General features: G+C 41.5%; 1 protein-coding gene across 2 annotated transcripts in view; it reads right to left on the bottom strand.

Annotated features, from left to right (window-relative positions):
- LOC117298372 (gamma-tubulin complex component 3 homolog) overlaps nt 1–18,655 on the bottom strand; it is a 28,888-nt gene that overhangs the window by 7,741 nt on the left and 2,492 nt on the right. Inside the window, exons 3-22 of one of the 2 annotated variants that reach the window (XM_033781600.1) lie at nt 18,443–18,491; nt 16,792–16,853; nt 16,452–16,519; nt 15,671–15,748; nt 14,628–14,775; nt 14,078–14,129; nt 13,569–13,759; nt 12,734–12,852; nt 11,797–11,922; nt 10,879–10,947; nt 10,640–10,772; nt 9,565–9,731; nt 8,718–8,828; nt 7,059–7,170; nt 6,053–6,180; nt 5,064–5,128; nt 3,822–3,957; nt 2,770–2,974; nt 2,119–2,207; nt 667–798 (exon numbers count right to left, since the gene is read on the bottom strand). In XM_033781600.1, coding sequence (XP_033637491.1) covers nt 667–798; nt 2,119–2,207; nt 2,770–2,974; nt 3,822–3,957; nt 5,064–5,128; nt 6,053–6,180; nt 7,059–7,170; nt 8,718–8,828; nt 9,565–9,731; nt 10,640–10,772; nt 10,879–10,947; nt 11,797–11,922; nt 12,734–12,852; nt 13,569–13,759; nt 14,078–14,129; nt 14,628–14,775; nt 15,671–15,748; nt 16,452–16,519; nt 16,792–16,853; nt 18,443–18,491 — 2,240 coding nt within the window. Of the gene's footprint in view, nt 1–666; nt 799–2,118; nt 2,208–2,769; nt 2,975–3,821; nt 3,958–5,063; nt 5,129–6,052; nt 6,181–7,058; nt 7,171–8,717; nt 8,829–9,564; nt 9,732–10,639; nt 10,773–10,878; nt 10,948–11,796; nt 11,923–12,733; nt 12,853–13,568; nt 13,763–14,077; nt 14,130–14,627; nt 14,776–15,670; nt 15,749–16,451; nt 16,520–16,791; nt 16,854–18,442; nt 18,492–18,655 lie in introns of both variants that reach the window. The other variant, XM_033781599.1, reaches the window with a different exon arrangement.

The raw sequence follows: 18,655 nt of genomic DNA on the forward strand, positions 1-18,655 counted from the left end.
TTTCACAACAACTAGAATAAGTTTTGCCGTCTAGTTACTGAATCAAAATTTCATGACTTGTTCGAAAAAATTTGGCTGTTGCCAGCTTGGTGTTTATATCCCCTTGTTGTTTGCAGAGTTCCCCTGAAGATCAGCACAGTACACATGACAGCCTAGTCTTGGTTCAAGACTCTCCTGGATTTGTCACAAGAGGTCGCGCTATCACCCCAACGCGCTATCAACCACGAACCGCTATCACCGTTAAATCCATTCGTTAAATCTCCCCCCAAATGAAGGGGCGGGCTCTGCGGGAAATGTACGCGCACTCATTATGTTTCCCCCCGATTTTGGGGGGAGATTTAACGAATGTGCCAAGACTCTCCTGTGATAGCGGTTCTCGTTTGATAGCGCGTTGGGGGTGATAGCGCGCCCTTTTGTGACAAATCCAGGAGAGTCTTGAACCAAGACTAATGACAGCCTAGCGCTCCTTGTCTAGTAAAAACTTCAATGGGCTTGAACACACCAACTGTCAACTTGCTCTTTGTACAACCTGTTTGTCTATAATCCTAGTATATCCTCCTTTTAGATTTGAATAAGGCATTAATATAATGTGTGCGAGTGTGTAACGATTTGCTAAAAAAAAATTAGAAGAATTGTTGAAGATTTTGTATCCAAGTCAAGTTGTACCTGTGACTCTTCATTGAGGAGTGAGCCTTTAATGATAGCATCCAGGAAGACTTCATGAGCAGCGATGATGTGATCCATGTCTTCTGCTTCTGTCACTTTCTTCCATAACTCATCCCAAGAACATGACATGACCTGAAAAACAAATATCCAGAGTTCAAGTGTAAACTTGTGGATAGAAGTTACGTTGTAGGCACGATTCACGAATATACACTTTAAGAGTCTATTCCCCCCAATCTTTTCACTTTGTCAAACAAAAGTGTAAATTTGTGAAAATAGTCTACACTGTCATCAATAGAGTGACGTCACAGAATGCGTTTTTCAATAAATAACATTATCTAAAGAGCTTGTTTAGCCTCACGAACCTTTGATCAGATAAGAAAGATCATATGTATTTGTTTGCGGTAACACCATGTGTGTACACGTATCTACTTGCCAGGTAGAGTTTGTTCTTAGAGAACTGTCTTGCTTAATTCTACTACTGAGTAGATTTTCGGGTGTTCGGGAGACTTCTCAGTTCTAAAAAGAACTGTCCTGCTTATTTTAATAAACTATTACCTGGGCGGATGGTATAGAAATAGGCTGGGACTGCTACTTTAGCTTGTAGGATCGTAATTAACTGCATTACCGCGGAGTCAGTTCTTGGGTTTGGTCTCAACGTTTCGACTAGCTTGCTCTAGTCATCGTCAAGAAAGATCATGTTGACAATTTACTCTTTCCAAAACAAGTGAGTACCGAATTGGTATACCCCGGGTAAAAGCTACCCATGCTCTGGAGTAGGGGTAAGTGGTAAGACCCAGAGGTATTCTTGAAACCTGCAAACGGAACCCTGTGGGATAGGGACACAGTGTGAAAGTACGCTGGGGTAACCGTGGGGGTAAAACCATAGAGCCATGTATATTGACCAGAGCGCTAACATTTTTTAACGCACTAAGGTTTTGAAGTCGTGTGGGCGCATCCATGTTTATGTACAAACCACCACAAAAGCTTGAAACTTTGGACTGCAATTGTACGGCTATTTGCATAATAGTGCGTTTGTTATTTTCTGTGTGTCATCGAACCAAAAAATGCAGCAAATGTGAACGCACAGTTTGCTGGTGACTGACAAACTGCGAGCGTCATGTGCGCCATGTTTAAAAGGCGTGCGTACTTTTTTACTACGTCAATCGAGTCGTGCTTACGGTTTTCTTAGCACGGACGTACGGGAATGGGCAGTCGCGTATGAAAGCGCACACGCCGAATGAAAAAAAATCGTGGCAATGTGTGTTCTCTTAAAATTAAAATCATTCCATAGTCACGCACCACATCAAACATGTCTGCGCCCAGGGTGGCTTCTAAACGTAAAGCAAGTTAGCGCTCAAGGCAATATATACAGTTCTAGGGGAAAACTAGTACTGGGGCCTCCCAGTACTGTATGCCAAGAAACACAGTGTAAACAGGCCTCTTTGGACTCACCTCAAAGTTGATGTAGTACTGCATCTGGTTGACAAAGTGGACCATTTCAGCCGTGAGGATGTGACATTGATGAAGAATTGGGGACAGCTCTGCAAGAATAACAATTAAAAAAAAAGAAAAATGTTCACCAACAACCCTTCAATAAAGCCGTTTGCGAGTTAGATTTGAATATTGTCTGGTAAAATGACGTGCTTGATCACAACTTCCACTTCAATTTGAATTCATCAGACTATAGAAACAGTTGATATGTCACATGATTCGAGGCAAGCTTTTGTGCATTCACTTAGTGTCACCGCAAACCCATTCTCTATTGACATGATGCACCAGGTCAGGGTTCAAACCCACACTCTGTAGACGATGTGACCTATGTTTACATTTAAACCGCCCTCTGTTGACAAAACACTGTATACGTTATGTTTTGCCGGGCAAAAAGACGCATACTCATGGTTAGAATGCATACACTTTCTAGCTGGCTGCCAAAACACAAAGGTTTTGCCCGGCGGTATGCGCACGAATCATGTTATGGTTTTGAGTGATGTCAGAGGTCACATCGTCTGTAAATTACAGAACTTGAGTCAACCGCCAAAGACCGCTCAACCACATCCCACCCCCCAAGACATTTTCATCTTATGTACACTTCGATTAACTCACCTTTAATTGCTTCAAGTTTCCGTGTGGTTCCCATCTCAGACCTCCATACCTGGGCCAGGACATACTCCATACGCTTTGCCCTCCACAGAAAGTTGAACACGCGCAGGTAGAGAATCTTACACTGCGGGGTGAAGACCGTGCTGATTGGTCCGTCCACGTGGTAATCCAGACTGAACACGTCCCAACCGGTATCGCCCGGTGATAACTGGTGTTAGGGTCAAAGGTCAAAAACTAATTTAGTTTTTTAAATAACAAATATAAAAAAAGCATTTTGATAGTGCTGCAGGTGTTGCCTACACGTAACTCTAATGGTATTTCTGCCTTGAAAGATCCATTAAAGAATCTTCATGAGTTTGGCCACAATAATTTATAAAGTACACTTTTTTAACTGAATTACTTAGGCCATTGAACTTAATGGATGAGCAGTCAGGAGTCCGACTGGTTTGTGCATACCAAGGAACTACATGGAGATAACCGGTGCAAGTTGCCAGATAAAAATATGTTTTCTGTTAGCCCCTTTCTTTAATGCAGCTTTCTCGTAATGAAATCCTTGGTGTGATTATGTAAAAACACGACATCCTGAAAATGGAAAGTGAATAGGTAGAAGTGAACTCCTCTGTCTAGACACATGTATGATACAGCCCCCCCAAAAAAAAAAAAAAAAAATAATAATAATAATCATTTAATTTTCCCACCATTTCATTTAAGTTTTATATTCAACTCAAAATTACACAACAGTAGCTAGCAAGACTAAAATTTACTTGCTTATTACAATTAAAAAACGAAAAAGTATGTCAATTGAAGAATAAAAAATGTAAAGTAAAAATAAACCTGTAATTACTAACAAACAAATTTGTAAAAATGAAGAAATGGCATCGAGCTGGTTGTCACTGGCTGAAATACTTCTTAGCACAAACATGTAACCAGCCAAAATGTCATAGTGGCATTGCAGCTGGTGCCCATTTAATCTTCCGTAAGTGAGAAATCTCGCAAGTACTAAATTCTGCTTTAGGTTTTTAGAATTTGGAAGAATAAGTTGGAAGAAACTTTACCTCAAGTAGTCTTACATCTACCCGGTTGAGTATGTCGATGTCGTCGTACTGTGCATTGGTGGCACGGATTGCCGTCTCTAGCATACCGGTTAGATTGTGTAGATACAGCTGGTTGGCTGGTTTAGCAAGATCACTCCTAATGGGGGTAGGGAAATGTTTGTGAAGATCAGAGAAGCATGAGCTTTTGGATGCGAGAATGAGTTACTATGCGCACAAATGCAATCCAAAATTTGTCTCATAAAAATGCACCACACGTAACAGAGCTCAAGAAGTTGGAATAAAGATAAGTTTTTACAAAGTTTCCTATTTTATTTCACCTTTTAACCAAAATGGAATTTATGAATGGAAATAAAAGAAAAGTGACTCAACCTTAAACGGCCGTTTAAAATCTTGAAGGGGCCGTCGCCGTGCGATAAAGGAACTCGCCTTTGGCTCAGGCCTTTATCGCCTTTGGCTCGGGCCTTTATCGCATGGCCACGACCCCGTCGGTTTTAAACGGCCGTTTAAGAACTCGTCCCCACTCATTTATTCCAATGCAGTCAGTGAACCATGATACTATCAGTACAGCAGTCGATTGAAATGATCAGTATCTGGTTGAACTTGTCCATTCCCACAACTCCAATACTGCTGATGCATACAGGCAACGACTCCGCTCATCAGCTGATCAGACCCGGCTTTCCGTTCCTAGAACTAGACGGAAAGCTAGGGATAGCTCATTCTCAAAAGCTGCCCCTCGCCTATGGAATGAGCTCCCCACGGGTCTGAGAGGGGCGATCTCGTTGCCTGTATTCAAAAGCCTTCTCACAACATTTCTACATTATTATTATAATTATTAAATAATAAACCACAAGGGAAGCTGACTGGGTACATTTGTCACGGGTGCGATGCGAACCCCCCCCCCCCCCCACGTTTGCTTAACTTGCATGGCTAGCGCCCTGTGCGGGCTGCTTGCCGGTTCAAGGTTACTCTGTTTTGGGCCGAAGACCTTAACTGACGTCTTTGTGTGTCTTCACCCAACAGGTAAAGATCTTTAAATGATTTTTGGGTTGAACAAAGAAAAATTTCCTAGAGCAGTATTTGAACCAACGACCTCCGGTTTAACGTGCCGGCGCTCTACCAACTGAGCTATCTAGCCCTATGTTGGTGGTCTCCCAATTTTGTCAATATCTTTGTTCGGGGGGGGGGGGGGTGCCTGTCAGAAGCCATTAAACCACAAACTATTATTATTATTATTAAACTTACTCTAGCAAGTCCATCAGATGCTGGATGAAGTCACCTTGACCAAGCAGCAGGTATCTTCTCATGGCCTGTACAGATTATAAGAAAAGACATCCAAGACCCAAATGTCAATATTTCTATAACAACTCCGGCAAGGACGAGAGTGGATGAGTTTAAAGGCAGTGGACACTATTGGTAATTACTCAAAATAAATTACTACAATAAAACCTTACTTGGTAACGAGTAATGGGGAGAGGTTGATAGTGTAAAACACTGTGAGAAACGGCTCCCTCTGAAGTGATGTTGTTTTCGAGAAAGAAGTAATTTTCCACGAATTTGATTTCGAGACCTCAAGTTTATAATTTGAGGTCTCGAAATCAAACATCTGTTTCTTTCTTTCATTATTATCTCGCAAGTTTGATGACCGATTGAGCTCAAATTTTCACAGGTTTGTTATTTTATGCATATGTTGAGGTACACCAACTGTGAAGGCTACTCTTTGACAATTACCAAGAGTGTCCACTGCCTTTAAAGATCCTGAAAAATGGTTTGCGGGTCTGGGCCCCCTGTTTTAGAACCCCAAAATGGCTTTGACGTTACAATTCATACAGAGGTTAGGTTAGAATACAATGTGAACTATTTCTTTCTTCATTTGGTGACTGCTTTACTTCTCTCAAGAAAATTTGACAGCTAAAATAGATTCTGAGAAAATCCCTTCCATGAAATTCTTTGCTTTCTTTCTTTGCATAGGGTAAGCAGTCTATGCTTGATTGTGTTTTTCTCTATGCCCCTATTTTCTCAACTTATTAAATGGCGGGAAATTATGGTGAGGGTTTGGAACGGCAGAGCTACCAACATTTGCATCTTACAATCAGGGAGGATGTTTAGAATTATGATTCAACACAATAGGGAAACAGGTTTCTATAACTGCCAACATTTGTATCGTGCAGTTAGGGAGATACTTAAATTAATGGGGAAAAGGTTTTAATAGCCAAGGTGGCCAACAGGGTTACCTTAAGGTGATCCAAGAACTTGTACTGGGTAAACAGCACATGCAGTAACCTCTTGCTGGTATCACGGTATGCGTTGTCAATGACCTGCTGGAAAGACCCATCAAGATCCTGATCTAATAACATCGCGGCTGAAGATCAATCGAGAAACAGAAATACGGCTGTATTTTGATTACTTGAAAACGATGTGTGTTGGGCCGAGCGGTGAAGTGCACTTGACTCAACTTCTGGTTTTGTTAGAGGGAGAACCCAAATCCAGATCCTGGTAATTTTAATTATTATTTTAAAAGTATTTTTTTTTTTATAGAGAGATCACCTTACATCATAAGACCTGTGGGCCACTTCGATTTGAACTGTTGATCTTGTAACACCTGGGTGTGTCAGCTTGAGTCTTGGGCACAGCAGCTTAGGCAATCTGCATCAGATTACATTGGTTGGGCGGCTCTGTGCCCCCATGATGGATATAAGAGCATGATGATGATGGTTGCCCCGAATAATTGCCACTACATGTAGGGGCACCTTACCACCTACTCATGGGCAGTGTTGTAGCAAGACCAATTTTAGTGTTGGGCTCTAAATCCAATTTAGTCCACCCAGGCCAAAATTATTCAAGTTTAGATATGGGGCCAATCATTGCTGAAGTGTAATTGGGGGCAATCTGTTCTGGGCAGCACAGTGAACTTTGCTCAAGAGTGCTGGGGGAAATCTGTCTAATGTCTGGGCAGGCCCGCCCGGCACTGCCCAACGTGGCTACAACACTGCTCATGGGGCTGAAACAGGGTTGCCCCTGTTATATTATGATGGTTTTTAAATGAAAACAATAACTTACTCAGGACCTGTTATTTGTGTGGTTCACTTTGTCAACAGCAAAGATACGCAGGCATGCGCGATGCACATACAGTAAAAGTATGGAGTGCCCAATGCCTCCCTGCCTAGCCACTAAGGATGTATCATCCACATTAAAAAAATTCCTAGAATCACCCCCTGTTTAAAGCTTGACAACACTCACTGTCATCATATTTGCTCCTTGTGGTTGAGACACCGTCACCTTTGACCTTGACCTGGGTGTTGTCTTTGCAGACTTGATGGAGGAAGTTTATGGATTTACCGATCAAAAGAATCTGCCAACGAAGAAAAGGAAAGAAAACTTTTCCAGTCACGGTAAAACCCAACAGAAGTGTGTCATGTTAGCTACAACAACATATGAATAGCCAACTTGAATAGGCTGCCATCAGTAAAGCCAAACACCTTCATGTGTATGAACACACAGCTAACAACCAAGTTATTGGCCAGGATTTGGTAACAGAGTTTCCAAATTTGCTGGAAATTTAAAATCAGGATGTCCAAATTGTTTACTTACAATACATTTACATGTAAATGACTAATAAAACAGGTACTCCGAATCTAAAACAGGGTGTCCAACAGACACACAGACACCCCTCTGGCTGTGCACAACTCTCCACAAATATTAAATAAGACTTCCTTTGACCTCAGTGGGGGCGCTGTTTGAATTTGTAACACCGTGTGCAAGGGGTCTATCCTGTAGAAAACTCAATAAAGCATGTAAGAACTAGACTGGGCCCCTGTCTTTATCCTTGCGGATAAAGACAGGGCTCAATTTCATAGAGCTGCTAAGCACGAAAATTTGCTTAGCATGTAATTTCTTCCTTGATAAAAACAGGGTTACCAACAAAATTTACATTTGTTGATTATTTGCTTGGTACTTGTATTCAGCTGTTGTTTGATTATCCTGAAAATCACGTGGAAATTTGGTTGAGAAATCCTGTTTTTATCAAGGCAAAATTTCATGCTAAGCAAATTTTTATGCTTAGCAGCTCTATGAAATTGGGCCCTGGTCGCTGGCGCTAGATCCAGTGATTCCCATTGGATACAATGCACGTGCAGTGACATAGATGCCCAAATAGTCACGGCTCTCAAGTCCGCAATGGAATTTGACTGCGTATCTATATGTGAATCGACAGAGGTCAGAGGTCAAACTACACGCCGGTTTTGCAATTTTTTTAGCCCGGTCTCTGGCGTTGTTCACGAGCCTCGAAGAATGACGTCAGACGTTCAGGCTATGTAAGAACGAGCATTGACCACACAGAGGTATTTTTCTATTTCTGGCTCCAAAGCCGTGTCTGTGTGTTATTTGATCTTGAAGTATTACACATAAAACTCAATTGTACAACTTAACGAGAAAGGGAAGGAAACTACAAATACATGAAAGATGACTTTTAAAGGCACTGGACACCTTTGGTAATTGTCAAAGACCAGTCTTCTCATCTGGTGTATTTCAACATATGCACAAAATAACAAACCTATGAAAATTTTAGCTCAATGGTTTCAAATTTGCGAGATAATAATGAAAGACAAAACACCCTTGTCACACGAAGCTGTGTGCTTTCAGATGCTTGAATTCGAGTCTCGAAATCAAATTCGCGGAAAATGACTTCTTTCTCAAAAACTACATCACTTCAGAGGGAGCCGTTTCTCACCATGTTTTATACTACCAACATCTCCCCATTACTTGTTCTCAAGTAAGGTTTTATGCGAATAATTATTTTGAGTAATGACCATCGGTTCACTGCCTTTAAGCGGACTATTTATTTAAACAAAATTAGCCCAAAGTTTCTACTGAATTCAGTACACATTAGAGGTGACTCACCTTCCTAGCTTGCTCCATTGTAATGAATGATGGGATCATAGATTTCCGGAGGGAGTATTTGTCGTGCCACAGTCGGTCTTCTTTTACCAGCGGGTCTGAGGCAACAAAAAACTGCAAAGAGGGTAAAAAAAGGATGGTAAAAAAGATACACTTCCACGTGTAACATTACATGTTATTATGATATGCCCAAAAGCAGATACATATAGACAACCCACAAATACATCTCAAAAATATACCACCTTCGGAGTAGATTTTTCGGAATTCAGGAGACTTGTCTACCACCGAGAGTAGACTTCTGAGGCTGAACAAAACTGTCCTGCTTATTAACTGCAACTTGGGCGGAAGGTAGGAAACTCGACCTGGACTACTACTTTCGCTTAGTGGACCAAGGGGGACTTCTCGTTTAAGACTTTACTGCCACAAAGGGAGTTCATAATTGATCTAAAAACATTTAGACTAGCTTGCCCTACTTATCGTCACCTGACGACTAGAGCAAACTGGTCGTAGTTTAAAACAAGAAGTCCCCTCGATTCAGAAAGTGAAAGTAGCAGTTCCAGACAATTTCCTACCTTCCGCCCATGTAGCAGTTAATAAGCAGCAGGACAGCTCTTTAAAGAACTGAGAAGTCTCCAGAACTGCGAAAATCTACACCGCGGTAGTAGAGAAGTCTCCCAAATTCCGGAAAAATTTGCGGCAGGAGAATGTTAGCACAAGACAAGTTCTCAAAAGAACATAGTCTACCTGGCAAGTAAATTATACACATGGTGTTTCTGCAAACCAAATACATAGTGATACTTCACCATGCAATGCCTCAAATCCCATATAAGTTTTATCTCTGTAAACGCACCTCATGGAATTTATCATCCAAGTTGCCATCTTGGATCCATCTATCCAGCATGGTCCTGATTGGGAAGGCTACCAGCTTCAGAATGTGCTTCATGACGGACTTGACGGATGAGTCGCCATGGAGTGTGTAGGAATGCACAGAGGAGGCCAGGGCACCGCCTTTCTTGTCTATCGGGACAAAGAGAAAAGAGCTTAGACAAATATAGGCTGAGCATCTGCCGTCACACTTCGAGGCTCCGAATTAAGCCAGTTACCAGACCAGCCTTAGGCAAACGTCTGGATCCAGACAAATGTACCTTTGACCTTAAAGCCATTGGACACTTTCGGTAAACAGTATCGTCCAAAGGCCCACACTTCGTATATCACAACTTATATTTAAAATAACAAAACTGTGAAAATTTTGGCTCAATCGGTCACCGGAATCGGGAGAAAACAAAGGGAAAACCCACCCTTGTTTCCGCACGTTTCGCCGTGTCATGACATGTCTTTAAAATAAATTCGTAATTCTCGCTATCGAGAATTGATAATTGTTTTAATGTTTTCTCAAAAAGTAAAGCATTTCATGGAATAATATTTCAAGAGAAATCTTTCACCATTACCTTCTGTAAACCCTGTAAGTTATTTTGTAAATCTGTGAACTTTTTTTCTTCTTTTCTGTTCCGAAAGTGTATAATGGCTTTAACCTCGCATTTCACATGGAGATTTGCAGTCAAATCCTGAGTATACAGGGAAAGTACAGAGTATTCATTGCTTAATACACATCTGTGTAGGGGTAAAAACCAAATTATATTCTTTATCCCGATGCAATAATTAACATCTAATAAATCGTTGTGGTACCCACTACTAAGAATTCGACTTGCCTCTGAACCAGCAGTATACTTGATTCAAACCGTTCTTTGAATTCTTTCCTTCTTTTCCTGCACCTGTAAAAAGTGCACCTTTAATCTTTTTCTTTCGGCACCTTATCCACCTAGCTGTTGACGTCACTTTCCCACCATCCCAGTTTAGCCCAAATGGGCCTGTAAAGGGATTAAAGTACCAAGTACTAAGTACGTGCATCAATATAGGAGGCCTACCTTTGCAGCCGTCCACTAGTATGGCCAGATACTTCATTCTGTGGATGGGGTCATATGTCCAAACCTTTAACCTTATCAAGGTCAAGTCAGTGTTGGGGTCACTGACCCCTGGATCTTGCTCTTGCTGCTGTTGCTGAAGAGAAAATTAAAATGGCCGATTTAGTGGAAGAATCTGATAAGGGCTTGAATTGTACACTGAACCACATTAATCAATATTTTGTAATTCAGTTGTGTTTTACCTGTGCTTCCAGTACAGCCAGTAGACGATAGTACTCGGTTAACTCTTGTTGAAGAGCAGCACAGAAACTCTGCAAGAGAAAAAAAACAACATACAAAGAAGTTAGCAGTAACGTAACAGCAGGGGGACTTTGGGGCATAAAACACCCCAGCCCTCACCCCCCCCCCCCAAAACGACAAGATTCATTGGTAATGTTGTGTTTCCTTCATTAACAATTGTGCCCCTGAAGGGGGCAGTATGGGATGAGGGCATTTAGAAAAGAACAGCCCGTCCCTTCCCCCCAAAAAAAAAAAAACCTGGAAAAACTTATGTATGTAATGCAAAAACCAGGGATATTTGCCTATTGAAAAAAGTAGGACAATTTGTACTGAAAACAAGGGCTGAATTTGTTGTATTTCCTCTGATCTATCTTGTGTCAGAGTAGTTGTCATTTCTTATGTTCTTCTGTCCTTTTGTTTGAATGTCTGTCTGTTTTTTTTTTTTTTCACTTAATAACAATTCTGATATAGCGCATTTCACAATAACTGTATCAATCTGCTTTACAGAGGTGCCCTGGTCAGAGGGCCGATAAACATTCCTTTGAATGTTTCTCAGCTCCCTTGGGAGTATACAACCTGGGCAACAGTTTATATCGCTCCAAAGGCTTTTCCATTCACCATATCAACCTCTACCCTCGCAGGTACCCCATTTATACCCCTGGGTGAAGAGAAGCAGTGAAGAATAGTAAAGCATCTTGCTCAAAGACACAAGTGTCATGACCAGGATTCGAACCCACACCCCGATGACTAACAACAGGCAGAATTTGAATTGGATGCTCTAAACCACTAGGCTATGACTCCCGTACTGCCGCATTTTGGGGAATTTTTTTTTTATTGAAACACAAAACAATTTGATTGGCAGCTCCAAGGATGTATCTTACCTGACCTACGATGCCCAGTGCCTTGTCCTGGCTCCGGGCATCCACGTACTTCCTGATCCTCAAGAACAGCCATCCCAGCTCAGCCAGTTTATGAACTAGGTCCCTCATCGGTTTAGATACGCCAACCTGAAAATGTTAAAATTAAAATAACATTTCCTGACAGAGTTTACATTTTGATAAAACTCTTGTTTCATTGAAACACCTCATTAATTTGAATTTTCTTTTTTCAATATCAAGCTATAAACCAGACAAAGGAAACTGACTGTTGGGTAAATTGAAAAATTATTTGGGGTTGAACAAAGAATAATTGACTTGAGCGGGATTTGAACCAACACCCTCCCGTTTAACCTTCCAGCACTCTACCACCTGAGCTGTCCATTTAGTACATGTATGTACCGGTAATAACTATGTTGATTCATGATTCTGGGGGTTTATATGTATGGGTGGGGTAGCTTATGAACTCAACTTTCATGACACCAAAAAGTCCGAAAATATATAATGCTTGGGTGAACACTGCTCATTTTTGTAAAGGGTATGGAAATTAGGTTGCGCAGGAATTAACCTTCCAAATTGTGAGAGGCGAGGGTATGGAAATTAGGTTGCGCAGGAATTAACCTTCCAAATTGTGAGAGGCGAGGGTATGGAAATTAGGTTGCGCAGGAATTAACCTTCCAAATTGTGAGAGGCCAGTTTTTTGGAGCATTACAAAATTCAATCCACGATGTCGGCTACTTATTCTTCAGTGAGGAGAGCTCACCCAATCATGTACCATTTTCTGACTTTTTTGCTACCCATACATCTAAACCTTACCCCCCAGAATCATATATTTTTTATTCGGCAGCCATTTTAAAAAGTGTATAGTTTTTTTGAGACACACGGTATATAAGAACCAAGTATCCATATTAATACTATATTTAATATAAGTGTGTCTACTTACCTGATGGTCAATGCAGAATGCATCTTCTGCCCGATGGAGTCTAACGTATTGGCCGTCCACTCCTTGGAAAACATAGATCAGATCCCTTACAAGGTGGGCCTCAGGCACTTCAGCAGCGGCTATAAATACAAAACCAAAACAATTTAAGTCCTGGTGAAACCAATTGGAATGGGAGACTTAAAAAAAAATAAAAATCTGAAAGTGGGATTTAGATCTTTTAAGGAGGTTCATTGAAAAGATGGTGTTTCCTCCTTTCGATAACCCCAGGGGGTTTCAAGGAGCTTCTGGAAACAGTATCCTGTAGATCAAAGATAACTGAAAGTCGGGTTGGCGTAGTGGCATTTTTCCCCACCTTCCATCTCTAGCACCCCAGTCCAAAATCACGCCGGGGCACTATGTGTGGTTTGGTTTTTCAGTGGTTTGGTTTTTCAGTCCATACCCGACTGCATGGGGTTTTCCCTAGAGTAATTCTCTTGGGGGTTTCCTCCCCTTTTTAAAACTGAAACTTCCTTCCTTGTCTTCTTTCTATTGAGCAAAAGAATAATCTTTCTATTTCATTGCAAAAGAGGGTCTATGGAACCGCTTCTCAAATCCATATTCATGAAAACGGTTGTTGATGTAAAACAGTATTATTAAGGACAGAAAATAGGGCATAAGATCGTCCAATTCTGTGAACTTCACTTTGTGATTTATTTAATGTTGTCGCTTCGACATTCACAAATGTGTGCATTACAAACTTTTGAGTCACCCACATTTTTGGCAGACTCGTCCGGCGGAAGATTGAAAAAAAGTTAAAGAAAACCCCTGCCTGATTTTGAAAAGACCTAATACTCACTGTTATCAACAGTATCCTCTTCATTCCTGGCGAAGGTAACGGCTGGTGTTGGCCTCATGCGCTGGTACCCCGCGCTGGAACCATACGTCTGTCCTTTAGTACTGTCTCCGATGAGCATCCTGGCAAGGCGTGCGCCGACAGGCTGTGTATCGCCCGCTGGTGTGTACATGTCACCTGGTGTATTGAAGTTACTGCTTTGAAAAAATATATCAAAGATCAAAATCGTAATTGCACAATACCCCCTCTCCCTTGGCTGCTTCTATTGTTTTTACAGGCACTTGACACCTTTGGTAATTGTCAAAGACCAGTTTTGTCACTTGGGGTATTCCAACATATGTATAAAATAACAACTATTTAAACATTTGGACTCAATTGGTCATCAAAGTTGCAAGAGAATAATGAACGAAAAACACCTTTGTTCCACTAATTGGTGTGCTTTCAAATGCCTTGTAAAAGCTACGTTTTGATTGCTTCATATCATTTTCTTTAAGATTCGGGTCTTGACTTACCCAGATGATATTCCTGTGTGTCCATGGGCTGATATGCTGCTGAAGGTACTTCCTATTTAAAGGTAAAATATAGGGCTAGTGAAACAAATTTCTAAGTTTCTATCTTGAAGCTATTTTTGTCCAGACTATTACTTTGGGCCCAATTCAGAAGATGATGCTCAGGAAATTTCTTCTGCCAACCAAACTTAGCAGAGAACCAGGCACAAAGTAAACTACAAAGCATGTCTGGTGGATGGTAACCCCTTTTAGGTAAGCAGGCATGATATTTGGTCACAATTCTGATTCTTACAATAGCCAAAACAAAATCGGAACAGACTATAAGAGTTTTTTTATTTTTGTTTTTATAAATGCAAGTCGCTAGACACACAAGGCCTGAAGGCCACTTCAAGGTGTGGGCTACAACTTATGTTTTCCAGGGGCCGTGGCCTCCTACGTCTAGGGCTGAAACATAGTTACCCCCTTAAGTTCCCCTCATTCCCTGGTAAGCAAGCATTTTTCTTCTTGCTTCAGAGCAAAATGAAGTTGCGACTTGATGTGTTAGTTATTTTACCTATCCCGCTGCTTTGGGACTGTTCTCTGATCATGCTGAAGGTGGCCTCGCGGGGAGTAGGCTGATGACTACCAGGTCGCGATCCAAATGGCGTCGACGTTGCCATGCGCGGCAAGCCCTGGCCAAAGATTGCAGCTCCTTCTGCCATCTGGCAAATGAAATATAGAACGCGCTTTTAAAGGCACCGGACACTATTGGTAATTACTCAAAATAATTGTTAGCATAAAAACTTACTTGGTAACGAGCAATGGAGAACTGTTGATAGTATAAAAAATTGTGAGAAACGGCTCCCTCTGAAGTAACATAGTTTTTAAGGAAGAAGTAATTTCTCACTAAAATATTTGCATTGAATTCGAGACCTCAGCTGAGGTCTCGAATTCAAGGCATCTGAAAGCACACAACTTGTGCGACAAGGGTGTTTGTTTCTTCCATTATTCTTTGGCAACTTCGACGACGCATACAGTATGTTGTGATACACCAAGTGGGAAGACTGGTCTTTGACAATTACCAAAGGTGTACAGTGCCTTTAACTCTCACAGGCACAAATTTGGGACCCTCGAACCAAGATATTAACAAGGTAGGGAGACTACCAACAATATGGCTAGATTAGACAGCTCTGTTGCGAGAGTGACAGAGTCCAGGGAAATCCGTCCGCCAGAGATTCTGTCCCCCATGTGAGAAATTAACATGGGCTGAAGGAGGGCGATTCAAAAGAGGGCGCTATATCAGAGGAAGTTTGTACACAGTTTGCTGTATGGGGGGACCGAATCTCCAGGGGAACGGAATCTCCAGCCACACCGGCATATTAAATGTTGAGGTCACACAGGCTCTACATGTAGTTTGTTTTGCTTTGTTCAATCCCAAGTTTAATATGCCTCTCTTAATATTCATGCATGAGGCCATCAGCGCAGCCACTGCAACTAGGATCGAGTGGCTGGTACTGGTCGTGTCATGACGTGCGTCGATGGTCTCATTTTGGGTTAGAATTGTGACGTCAAGCATAAACATTAAGAGAGGCGTTTAGTGATCAAATGTATACTTACTCTGCTTTTCTTTGACCTTCGGTCCTCACTAAGGGACATCAGGAGATACATTGTCGCCCATCGGTTCTTCAGTATGTTCTGTTAAATAATAACAATTAGGCCTATGTGACATGAGGCAAATTGTCAATACCACGGGCATGCAGTAGTTTATATGTAGCTATGCCAGGTTTTATAGTTGTGTATCGCATCACTAAAAAACAGCGCGTCATGGTGCAGACCTCGAATTAACCCAATGGCACTTCAATAGACCGATCCATTAAGCTCCGCCCCATTGCGTATTGACCAATCACAACACAACGAAGTTCCGACACTAAGGTCCGACATGCGTGCGCGTATCTTGGCGCGCGCGGCAGAGTTGTGCAGAATAGCATTGGAGAGCCTCACGTGTTCTTGCTCACACGTGCGTCGTGGGCGGAGCCTACTGGATCGGACTATTGCCGTGGTGCCCTGTGTTTTTCCTGTGGTGCACTATGCAAGGTTTCAATACAAATTTACATTTTCCTCATAGAAGTGCTCTGTACCAGAGGAAAACTGCTGGCACCCTTCAAGATCGAAGTTCAAGGCCTGTTGGTGGTTGTCAGTCATGCCGGGACTCCGTTTTTGCCCAGAGTCCTTTGTGCGCTGATCATGCGCATTGGACATGCATGTTGGCCATTATTCAACCGGTTTTCAAGAAATGTAAGTTGCTGCACTACAGGCCAGGGGACAACACAAAGAAGCAAATTGAGAGCAGAGAGAATTGATCAACATTTTCTAGTCAATGTTTGTTTACTGAACTCACCTGGGACTGTAACTTCCTGTAAAGCTCAGAAAATCTAGCTGCTTCGACTTCCCTGCCTTCTCGAGCCACTGCAGGAAAACCACAAAAACACAGGTCTAGGTACCATATACATTAGCCTAGGGACATCCAGCAACCACATGACTACAGAAAATTGGTCCCTCTAGGTCGCAACTCTTCCAATTTACAGCTCTGATTTGATCCCATGAAACACATGTATCACTTGTGCTCGAAAAACAATTAACAATTGTTACCGTGTTAAAACAATGTGCTTGGTAAACTTAGGTTATCAAAAATGTCTCTCAAGTGCAAGTTATGAGATTCTGAAGCGGTTTAAACTCACGTTTTCGTTGGATGCGTTGGGAAACCTGAAACTCATCTCCCTCAATGGATGGTGTGAAATTGCTAGAAAGAGAAGAGCAGAAAAGTTCAGTTGAACGAAACTTTGGCATGGATGTTTGGCATCCCTGACCAGGAAAAAAACCCTACTTTTTTTGTCATTCTAATTATATATTGGTAAACTCAGACCAGCAACATCGGGGTAAACCCCTTTTCTTTACAATAGGGAGGTTCAGCTGTAGTTCCCCGTGAACATGAACGTGATTGCCAGAAAATTGTTGCGTTAAAGTCTTACGTTTGTAGCATACTGAAGTTACCATTTTTCACGTTAGGTACGTTCGTGTGCGCAGACGTCATACGTGAGCATGCAATAAGCCCAAAGTGGTGACGTCAACCAGAAACAACACAATTTGTTGACGTTCACGTTCACGTATTTGCTCGCGTAACGTGCCGCGCAGACGTCATACGTGAGCATGCAATAAGCCCAAAGTGGTGACGTCAACCAGAAACAACACAATTTGTCGACGTTCACGTTCACGTATTTGCTCGCGTAACGTGCCGCGCAGACGTCATACGTGAGCATGCAATAAGCCCAAAGTGGTGACGTCAACCAGAAACAACACAATTTGTCGACGTTCACGTTCACGTATTTGCTCGCGTAACGTGCAGCTAAACCTCACTACTAAGTGCATGGGCATATTTTATGCGCATTACACAACACACATGACAGCAGCTTTATATCCCATCCAAAGATGCAGCAAAAATAGTTCAAGAGTGTCTAAACTCTTGCTTAAGGACACAAGTTTCACGACCAGGATTCGAAATTACATTCTGCTGACCAAAAACACAAGAGATTAAAGGAACACGTTGCCTTGGATCGGACGAGTTGGTCTATAAAAAAGCGTTTGTAACCGTTTTTTATAAAATGCATATGGTTGGAAAGATGTTTTAAAAGTAGAATACAATGATCCACAAAAGTTTGCCTCGAAATTGCGTGGTTTTCCTTTTACATAAATGGCCGACCGTGTTGGTCGACGGATAAAAGGAAAACCATGAAATTTCGAGGCATGTTTGTGTGGATCATTGTATTATACTTTTACAACATCTTTCTACCCATATGCATTTTATAACAAACGGTTAAAACGCTTTTCACAGACCAACTCGACCGATCAAAGGCAACGTGTTCCTTTAAGTAATGTGTTCTTATCCTCTCGGCCACGACACAGCAATAGTGTAAAACTTTTGAGCAATCGTCGTTGCTTAAAGACACTGGACACTATTGGTAATTGTCAAAGACCAGTCTTCTTTCTTGGTGTATCTCAACATATATGCATAAAATAACAAACCTGTGAATATTTTAACTCAATTGGTCGTCGAAGTTGCGAGATAACTATGAAAAAAAAACACCCTTGTCACACGAAGTTGGTTGAAGTGGAGACTTCAAAATCTAATTCTGAGGTCTCGAAATCAAAGCCGTTTCTCAAAATGTTTTATACTATCAATCTCTCCCCATTACTATGTTACCAACAAAGGTTTTATGCTACTAGTTATTTTGAATAATTACCAAAAGTGTCCAGGGTTTGAGGGTTACAGAAAGGAATCAAGACAAGAACCTTTTGAAGTCAGGACAAAGTCTTGAGAAATGAGTGACTTACCTACTGATGACCCGGAGAGCATATTGATACTGAGAACTGACATCATCATCTGAAATACAACAGACAATAACCACACCAATATTATGAAAGACCGCCTGAAGACAGATTAACTTCGTCAAGAGTTTTGAGTCAAAGTGTAACATTAGTAAAGTAATACACAGAAGGGTGAGAGTGATCCCTCTGCTGTCACTTTAATATTAAATAATAATAAGC

The sequence above is a fragment of the Asterias rubens genome, chromosome 13, assembly GCF_902459465.1.
Source record: "Asterias rubens chromosome 13, eAstRub1.3, whole genome shotgun sequence".
NCBI lineage: Eukaryota > Metazoa > Echinodermata > Asteroidea > Forcipulatida > Asteriidae > Asterias > Asterias rubens.